Genomic DNA, 10,127 nt, shown 5'->3' on the forward strand with positions numbered 1-10,127 from the left:
AATGCCATCCTTCCTGTCAACTTACTCTAATAAAAAGCTATAAATAGAAAGCTATTTATAGGTTTCTCTGTTGTTTTAATGAAAACAAAATCTCTCTTCAATTCTTTCTCTGTCCAATTGATTTCCTGTGGCTATGTGGGGTTTTGTTTTGTTTTGGTAGAACTGAGGTTTGAACTCACAGTCTCAAGCTTTCTAATCAGAGGCTCTACCACTTAAGCCACACCCATTTTTACTTTAGGTTATTTTTCCTGAGTTGGCCTCAGACTGCAATCCTCCTATCCATGCATCCTGAACAGGCTAGATTACAGAAGTGTACCACTACACCCAGCCTAGGAATAATTTAAGTCTTCACCTTAGTCACAGGAGCCTGAGCCCACCTGAATGAAAATCAGCAACTGCCATTAAACAAATTAAAAATACACCTGGGAATGTTACTCAAAGTCCTGCTCTCCTGCTCAGTTGACCTACTTATGACCTAAAGTATGATTTTTGCACAGTGGTTTTAAATAAAAATTAGACACTAGCAAAGAAGACAGATGAATGGTGGGAGGAGGAGGTGGAGGAAGGAGTGGGAAGAGGAGAAAAAGGAGAAGGAAGAGGAGATGAGGAGGGGAAAGGGAAGGAGAGGAAGAGGTGGAGGAGGGGAAAGGGAAGAGGAAGAGGAAGCCACCAAGAGGAAGAGGAAGAAAGAACTCTACCTCAGCTGGCAAGTTGATTCATGAGTGAGCTCACAGTGAGGTTCAGAGCCCAGAGAGCAAAGGTTTCCTGTATCTAAAGGCTAACCTGGAGAAGTAGGCAGGAAGACCATAGTCTATAGAAGAACTTGAAGCTTGTAGGAATAGGAAAGGCATTCAAAAGAGCTAAGATATTATGATGTACACTAGAAATGAACTTAACATGTCCAGAGAAACACAGAGGCATTCTGGGAAAGGTAGACAAGTGTAGGGAAAAAGAAAAACTGCCAGAGGTCTTAAATGTTGGGCAGAGATTATTTATGGAATATTAGGTCACTATTTGCCTTGCATTTTTTAAACAGACATACCTGTGAACTTGATGGGATGCTACCTCTACCAGACTTGTTTATATCTGAAGGGGAAATGGCACATTTTTGATGAATGGGATCCCTCCCACTAAGCATCATTTGTAAAGTTGGACTTAAACCATATTTACTCCTTCTTCCTACTTTCTCCTTGAGATTAGGACAAAGCAGACAAAGCAATTTTCCTCACAAAAGTGCTATCTGAAATGCTCTCATCAAAGAGTGCTAATCTCAAAAGCATTAAGAGTAAGAATATCCAGATCCAGATCCAGCACTATCTACTAGCTTTGATCCATAACAATTTATTCAACCATCAAAAGCCTCCAAGTCTTTATCTGAAAATAAGAATGATAATACCTACTTCATGAGATTGTGGGATAGATTATTTTTTGGAGGTTTCTAGGGTTGGAACTCAGGACTTTATGCTTGCTAGACAGTGCTCTACCACTTGAGCCATGCCTCCAGTCCTTTTTGCTTGGTTAGTTTGGAGATAAGTTCTCACTTTTTGCCCAGGCCAACCTGAACTACCATTCTCCTATTTTATGCTTCTTGCCTGGCTGGGATGACAGGTGCATACCACCACACCCAACTTTTGTCTGTTGAGATGGGGTCTTGCTAACTTTTTGCCCTGGTTGGCCTGGGACCACCATTCTCCCAGTCCCCCAAGTAGCTAGGATTATAGGTGTGAGCCACTGACATCTGGAGTGAAGGATATGTTAAATTTGAAATACTATTTTTTACTATTTCTACATCCTATGGCCTCTTAGACTATGTACTGGAGTCTGAAGTAATAAGGAAAAACCAGGAAGGTAGAACTGCCAACACCCAAACACTAAGGCATTCTGGGAATGAATAGTATAGAAAGAAAAAGGCAAATGTGTGCAGAGGGCAGCAGGAGTTTATGGTACTTAGCAAAGTAAGCGTCAGTGCAAAAGACCCTTTGTCCTGTTACAAGAACAGGGCAAAAATAGGAAGCAGGAAGTGTGAGACACAGAAACACGGAGTGCTTTGAGAGAACTGGGCAGATCAGACCTTTTCATTTGGAGTTCATGCAACACTGACTCTGTGCTAAGTGCAGCTCTGGTAACTTACTTAATATTGACAGATGGGTCAAATGCCTGACTTGCTCAAGCCCATTCTTATAGATCTTGATCCTGCTCACAGCCATTGTGACCTCACCACCATCACTACCCCTACCACCCACCCCAGTGCCGGTCATATCTGTTTAGATCAAGAATGAACACCAGACCCAATCTAAACCAATCCCATTCCTGTCTCAGGTAACTGAAATGGGACTCCGTATATATGCTAGAGCCACTGAACACCATGAACCTCTGCCACTGAAAACCACTCTGCCTAGTTCCTGTACTAATTTTCAGCTTTCCTTGAATTCAGTGGTACCTGAACCGTAAAATACCTTTTGAATTAAGCTGGCTTTGGTCATACAGAAGTCAAATACTATTTCCCCCAGAATTTGTGTTTACCTGGAACCTAAGAATGTGACTTTATTTAGAAATAGGATCTCTGCAGATGTTATTAGTTAATATGAGGTCATATTGAGTTAGAGTAGGCACCAATTCCAATGACTGTGATCTTATGACACAGACACAAGGAGAAGGGAACCATATAAAAATGGAGGTAGAGATTGGAAGTTATGTTGCCACACCCCAAGGAAGACCTAGGGTTTCCAGATGCTGAAAAAGACAAGTGTTTTCCCCTAGAGCCTTTGGAGAGGGCATGGCTCTACCAAACTTTGATTTCAGACTTCTAACTTCCAGAACTGTGAGAGAATAAAATTATGTTGTGTCAGGCACTTAGTTTTTGATACTTAATTATGGTAGCCCTAGGAAATTAATGTAGGTGAGCTTATATTCCTTGCAACCAAAAATTTTAGCACCTGCCTGGCAAACATGAGGCCCTGAGTTCAAACTCCAGTACTGCAAAAACAAACAAAAAAACATGACTAAGATGCATCTGGAGTGATAAGTTATACTTGAAAATTCTAGACCAGTGATTCTCCAAATGTGGTCCATAGCCCAGAGGTGTTCGCCAAGGATCCTTCTGACGAGACATTAAATGATACAAATGCTCACGCCATTCCTTTGGTTATCATGGGAACATTACCTTGCAAATTTGTAAGTTTTTATTTTTTGCATACAATGAGGAATTCACCAAGCAAGATATTGGGGGCTGCTGATGTTTAGAATTCATAACTTAAAATGAGCACGCTATTACTACTACCAGGTTTATCGAGAATGACGTTTCATCACTTGTTTGTTTAACATTTTAATACTCCTGCTAATGTACATTGAAGATATTTAAATCCTACTTTTGGAAGAATAATATTAACAGTGCCACTCCCCAGAAGGTCATGGTTTTAAGAGCTGTTATTCCTGATTCTTCACTTTTTATGGGTTTTTTTTTTACATAGTATCTACTTATTTGTTTACTATTTATTGTTGGGGGTACTGGGCTTTGAACTCAGGGCTTTGCTCTTGGGTAGACTAACACTCTACCACTTGAGCCACATTCCCCAGGATGATTCTTATTTATTAACTACCTTTGGTTGGTTTCCTCAATATCCAGTAAGTTTTTTGAAAATTTTATAAAGCAGCATCTTTTTAAATCAAATTGTATGGATGAGATCATATTCCTCTCTTTAAAAAAAGAACAGACCCAGGTGTAATGACACGTCTCTAATCTCAGCACTTGGGAGGTTGAGGCAGGAGGATCAAGACTTTGAGGTCAGCCTGAGCCACCTAGTGATTTTGAGGCCAGTTGAGCTACAGAGTAAGACCCTGTCTCACAAAACAAAAAACAAGTAGCCAGGTGCTGGTGGCTCACACCTGTAATCCTAGCTAGCCCAGGCAAAAAAAAAAAAAAATTTCATGAGACCCCAATGCAATGGGGAGAAAGTTGGGCATGGTCCATAAAATAGGAGAACTGTGGTTCAGGCCATCTTGGCAAAAGTGAGACTCCATCTCCAAAATGACTAAAGCAAAAAAGGGCTGGAGGTGTGGCTCAAATGGCAGAGCACCTGCCTAACAAGTGTGAAGCCCTGAGCTCAAGCCCAAGCATCAAAAAACAAAGTAAATGGACAATTGCCACTGTTCCTCTTCAGCTCTCCCTTGTTGCTGAGTTCTTTTCCCTACTAAACAGAGGAGTGGCTGGATGAATGTTTTGTGGGACAATGGGTCTTTTGCTTCCTCACAAATATGTGAGTCAATTGCCTATATTTCATGTTTAGGATTTTCAATCATAACAAGGTTTTCCATCAATAAAAAAAATCAGTCAAAGCTGTCAGACATGATGTTGATCATTTTGTAAAGGTCCAAAGCTGCAAGAATTATGTTTCTGTTTTGTTTTGTTTTGAGGTACTGGAGTTTGAGCTCAGAGTCTTGAATTCAGGGCCTGTGCTTGCCAGGCAGGTTCTCTACCAATTGAACCACACCCTGAGCCCTTTTAGCTTGAGCTATTCTTCCAATAGGGTCTTATTGCCTGGCTGGCCTGGATCACAATCACTCTATGTATGTTTCCCCATAGCTGGGATGGTAAGTACACCACCCAGCTTTTATTGATTGAGATGGGGTCTTGCTAACTTTTTGCTAAGCTGGCCTGCAATCCTCCTGATCTCCACCTCCCAAGTAGCTAGGATTACAGGTGCAAGCCACCTTCCCAGGTTGCAAGAATTATACTTGAACATGGAATACAGACCCATCCAAATGCCTAGAGATGTTCATATCATCATCTGTCTCTTGACACAGTAGATTAAAAAAGGAAGAAGTATCAAAACAAGATTATAAAATTGGTGTATATTTTATATGCTTATACATTGTGCATATTGACAAAATACAACATAATACAATGATACCATTCACAAGAAAATTATAGAATTTACTTAAACCATTGATGTATTTCAATACTTACATAGTGTAGTCCAGCAATGAGACACATTTAAAGTTGTCTAATATTCATATGTCTTAGGGTGGATTCCCAGAAGTGAAATTTGGGGTGAACATTCAGGTACAGAAGATTTATTAAACAAGGGCCTCCGTAAAAAAACAGTAAAGGAGTGAGGAAGAGGTTCAGGGAATGGGAAGAGGTCAAGCAAGAGTGTGGTTTCTGGAGAAATGCTGGTCTCAGCCTGATCCCACAAAAAACTCTGAAGGATAATCAGCACAGAGGCAAAGGTACTGAGCTTTCATACTCTTGCACTAGTTACAGTGGGAAGAACAAAGAGTAAGTTACAGATACCTCTGCTTCTTGGTGACAGAAAAAAAACCATAGCCTGAGTCTGTCATCCAAATGAGCAGTGACAATGCAGGGAGTCAGAAGCAAAACCATACAGAAATGGTTTAAGGGACCCAATGGGGTTCTGGGCTACAACATCCTTGTGGGCCACCCTTCTGTATTGTCAGAGTGTCTCTGGAAACATCAACCATCATTTACATTTCAGAGCCTTTGTGAATGTGGGATCTCATGTCATTCATCCAACTGTCCTCTCCTAGTCCTAGCATGATGGGACCTATGACTACCAAGACAACCCTGCCAGTGCCTCCATCCTATACACACTCCATCTGCCTTTCCAGATATTCTCTCTAGTCTTTCATACTCCTCTGTGGCCCCAGGAGTCTGTCTCAGGACTGCGTCAAGGAGCTCCTTTACTCTGTGTCAAATTACTTGAGCCAGTGGAAGATCCCAGAAGAAGATCAGAGAGAGGGAGCAGGGGAAAATCGGGCTATTAATGCACCTAGCCACCTCTCTGTTGGGTCACTAGGGCCTGTTGCATCCTGCCAACAGAGGACACAGCTCCTAAAAGACAACCCTTGCACAAAACTCTTTTTCCAGATCCCTCCCCTCTCCCTTCCCTTAGGCCCCCAAAGCACTGCTTTTCCCTTGTGGCTTCCCTATACTCTGCCTATACCTTAAATTATCCCTTTGTTAAACTCTCCTCAAATTACCTAATTTGAGTGAGCCATCTGTTGCCTGACAGCACCCTGCTACATCCTACAAACGGTAAATTTTCCAAATCCTAAACACCAGACACATATTGTCAGTTGTCACAAAGCAATAGTCATTTATTTTTTAAAAAAAGTAATTTACAGGTATTTATAGGCAAATCTTTCCACTTTAAAACACATGAAGATAAGAATATGAGATTAAAACGGCATGCAGACAGTTCCTTTTTTTGTTTTGTTTTGAACTGTGCCTGTGGTATTTGTAAGTGCAGTAATTGCTTACCTAACTACTATACCATTACAGTCAAACACTGATTATCCATGTGTGCCACCTGTACCATTAATGCACTCTGCATCAATTTGTATCAGGAACTCCTTGCTACCTCATCAATGTTCTGCTTAGCCAGCCCGAGACCACAGCCCTGCATTGTCTCTGATAAAGGTGGTTAGATTATGCACAAGTTTCTTTTTTTTCATAAGAAGAAAAAATGGCCAAGAACTAAGATGCATGGACAAACTGATGAAAATACAGTATTTCCTAGCTGTACACAAGGAAACAAGTCTGAGAAATCATTGGCAGCAGAAAAAAAATCAGAAGGCTTTACATCATTAGAGTTCAATGTATTTGGTTTCTGATGGTCTCTATTCAAAATAAATTTTCAGTATTTCATGTAAAACTTCCCAAATATATCATAACCACAAAGATTAAGTTTGTTCTACTTAGTCAAAATGAAATGGAGTTAAAATGATTGTAGAAACACACCCACAATCATGGCCATATCTTTATATGCAAAGGCAAGTAAAGGTACTGAAGCACTTTTCTATTACTTTAAACAAAACAAATCCACGTCATTACCTACATTACATTTAATTAAATTTTCATTGTTTTATACTGAAAGGCTTGAGGTCTGAACTATTTGAATGTTGATCTAATTATCCTTAGAGTTTAGATATGGACTACAAAGGGGGAAAAACCTGAAATTTTAAACTTAACTATACAGACTGCTTATCAATGTTGACCTTTAATGGAGGCAAACTTGATTTTTATAGACTCAGATTATGTGGGTCTCTGAACTCACCTACCCAACTCCCTCATTTTAAAGACAAGAAAACTGGGATCTAGACAGGTTTAGACTTGCTCAAAGCCATGGTACTTTTCTTTACACAATGTTTGGTTACATTATCAGCTTACCAGTTGATTTACAGGAGGCAGACTTCTCCAACTATTTTGTTCAATATGTTTTCTATCTTTTGCAGTTTGTCTGATCATATGTAAAAAAGATGCTAGGACACACATAGGTATAAGATTATGACTCAGTGGCAGCCAATCAAAATAAAACTTCCCTGTAACTTTCCAATAAATTCTGTACTTTCAATAAGAATAGAACCAATTTGGATACTGATTATGAAAAACACCAGTTTGGCATCTTTGAAATTCATGCATTCATGAGTTTTTTTTTTTTTTTGGCATGATGAGCAGGAGAATACAATAAATCAGAAATGACTGCCCTATTTGGCCTCTTCAGTTTGTCACATGCTGTATACGAACAGCCCAAATAGCAAAGATTGAGAAATATTAGGCCAAAGAATTTGGACCTCCAACCATTTAACCAGCAAGTGGAACAGACCAATGAAAGAGACTAATGCTTTTCAGTGGCTTCTGAATTGATTCCACTGGCATAGACACAGTCTGAATTCTGTGTTGTATTTATTTTAACACTGCAGTGAAAAATGCTACTAAACAGAAACTGTAATAAAGTCAATAACTACCAGGCAAATTGCTTTGCTTCTTATTTTTTTAACAGGAAAAAACTCTTTTTTGGCAATGGTTTTATGGTTACAGAACATCAAGACACTTGGACTAATCTCCCCCATATGAAAATGTCCCCAAATTATCAAGTTGAAAGGCACATACCACTGCCCGAGCAGTTGTTTTTAGCATGTGAGATTTTAATTGTGCTTTTAGTTTGTTATCAATGCAGTATGACATTAAAAAGTGACATCCGTGCATGTGTATAATTTCTTTTCAAATAGATCAATCCTCTTTCTCTTTTCTGAATTTTCATTTTCTGAAGATGTTTCACTAGTTCTTTGTTTTATAAAAGACCTGGTCCAGGATGGTTTCAGAAAGATGCACTTCACAGTTTGTGCTCTATTTTGCCTAGAGACAAAGTCTGAATTATCTTTTTGTCCTAATATAAACAGGAGTTTCTTGAAAAATCACTGTGACGGTGCTTCAATGTTGTCATTTCTTGGAATGCAAAAGTCCTGTGTTATCTTTTCTCACTGGTTGTTTAAGACTTACTTCACTTCCAGAAGAGACAATTGGCAAACTATTATCCATATGGTACCTGATAAGGTGGCCGACACTATCAAACACGTGATCCTTGGTCCTCACCTTGGAAAGGAAGTACAAATATCTGTAGGTTAAATAACAGTAGTTCTCCTGAAAAACTACACACAATCAGGGGACAAAACAAAACAGATGTAACCCTAAAATGGTAAACCTTCTGTTGAGTAAGGAAAAATAAAGTACTTTTCAACTCTGTATTTCCTTTTTTTCTTTTTCCTTTGTAGGACCGGAGTTTGAACTCAGGGTTTTGTGCTTACATACTGGGCACTCTCCCACTTGAGTCACACATCCAGTCCAGTTTATTATTTCTTAATAAACAATTTCTCATCTCTCATTACATTTTTTACAGCAATTATCCTTCAGGTTAAGAAAATGGTACACATTTGACACTCAGTCCAAATTTGCCACTAGCCTCTTAGTGATGTTACTGCTTATTACATTTGATCATGTCACTATTTCTAAATATTTAGCTGGTTTGTGTACAGGCATGAATCCCAGGATTGCAGTTATCTTCCATCAAGCAGAATGCTTCCATATTACCCTGACTTTATAGAAAGAAGGCCCCTTGGAGAAATCCTACTTCTCTTTGGAATCTCAATATGAATCCTATCTCCTCCCAAAAGTCTCCTCAGACCTTTCTAATAGGCATTCATGTCTCCTTCCCACAGACTTCATAAATAGTAACTGATCCATAAATATTTGTTGTACCGAATTTACTGTCTGTATGCCAAAAGAGCTCAACTTTGCTATGCAAAGACTCCATCTGTGGAATGTCCTCCCCACTATTATCATATTCTCACCCTTTGCATGGACAGAAGGCATACATTACCATCTACTGTGGGTCCACTGGCTTGGCAACCTAATCGCCCATGTGCTCACATTTTGAGGGTATCTGGAAACTACCTACAAGAGGGAAGGCATGCAGCCAGGGAGTACCTGGCTATGTAATTCTGTTAGCTCGCTTACAAGGGATTCTTTGAGTTCTGCCTAGATATGGGCTTTGGCATATTAATATACACATACTTATTGGAATAATTAATAGAATTTGAATATGGGCTATAAATTAGATAATTATATTGTGTAAATATTAAATTTCCTGGGTTTGATTACTGTATAGGAGTTATGAAAGAGAATATCCCTAGTCTTAGAAAATACACATTTAAGGATTCAGATGAAAAGGTACAATAGCTTCAACTTACTCTCAGATGACTCCACACCTACACCAATCTTGCCAGGCTATGTTCTTAATTCTAATTCGTTCTGTCTCCCCTCTCTACTTCTCTTGCCACCATTCTGGTTCAGGTTTCACTGCTTTTTATCTAGAAGCCTCTAATTACTTTCTCTGTCCCTGGTCCTCCTCCCCACTCTTAGTCAATCCTGTATATAAATGTCAAATAATCTTCCTAGTGCAAAGACTGTAAACTGGCTACTCTGGTCAAATACACCAGATGTTACTGTTTCCTAGGAGTTAGGATAAGGTGGGGAGTCATCCACAGAGTTTTTTAAGAATTTGGATTTGAAAATGGGGGTAGTTCATATAAAACTCTGGTTTTGTGACTTATTTGGAAAAATCAAATCTGGCCCCAGTGGGCCCTTACTCTGCATGGTAGCAACTCATTGGAGTTGAGTGGTGACTGTCCTTATGCAAGATAAGAGTGTCTGAGTTCATCAGAGCCTACCACACACTATGCTGGATCTATCATCTTCCCACTTTCATTCATTCATAGTACTGGCCAGCCTTAAAGATGTTAACATCTGTAACCCTACCCACATTGGC

General features: G+C 39.4%; 1 protein-coding gene across 2 annotated transcripts in view; it reads right to left on the reverse strand.

Annotated features, from left to right (window-relative positions):
* Nucleotides 1-4,896: 4,896 nt before the first annotated feature.
* Shc4 (SHC adaptor protein 4) overlaps nt 4,897-10,127 on the reverse strand; it is a 123,944-nt gene continuing 118,713 nt past the window's right edge. The window contains exon 11 of one of the 2 annotated variants that reach the window (XM_074065907.1): nt 4,897-8,395. In XM_074065907.1, coding sequence (XP_073922008.1) covers nt 8,243-8,395 — 153 coding nt within the window. In that variant the 3' untranslated portion in view covers nt 4,897-8,242. The remainder of the gene's footprint in view (nt 8,396-10,127) is intronic. The other variant, XM_020160548.2, reaches the window with a different exon arrangement.

The sequence above is a fragment of the Castor canadensis genome, chromosome 2 (genome assembly GCF_047511655.1).
Source record: "Castor canadensis chromosome 2, mCasCan1.hap1v2, whole genome shotgun sequence".
NCBI lineage: Eukaryota > Metazoa > Chordata > Mammalia > Rodentia > Castoridae > Castor > Castor canadensis.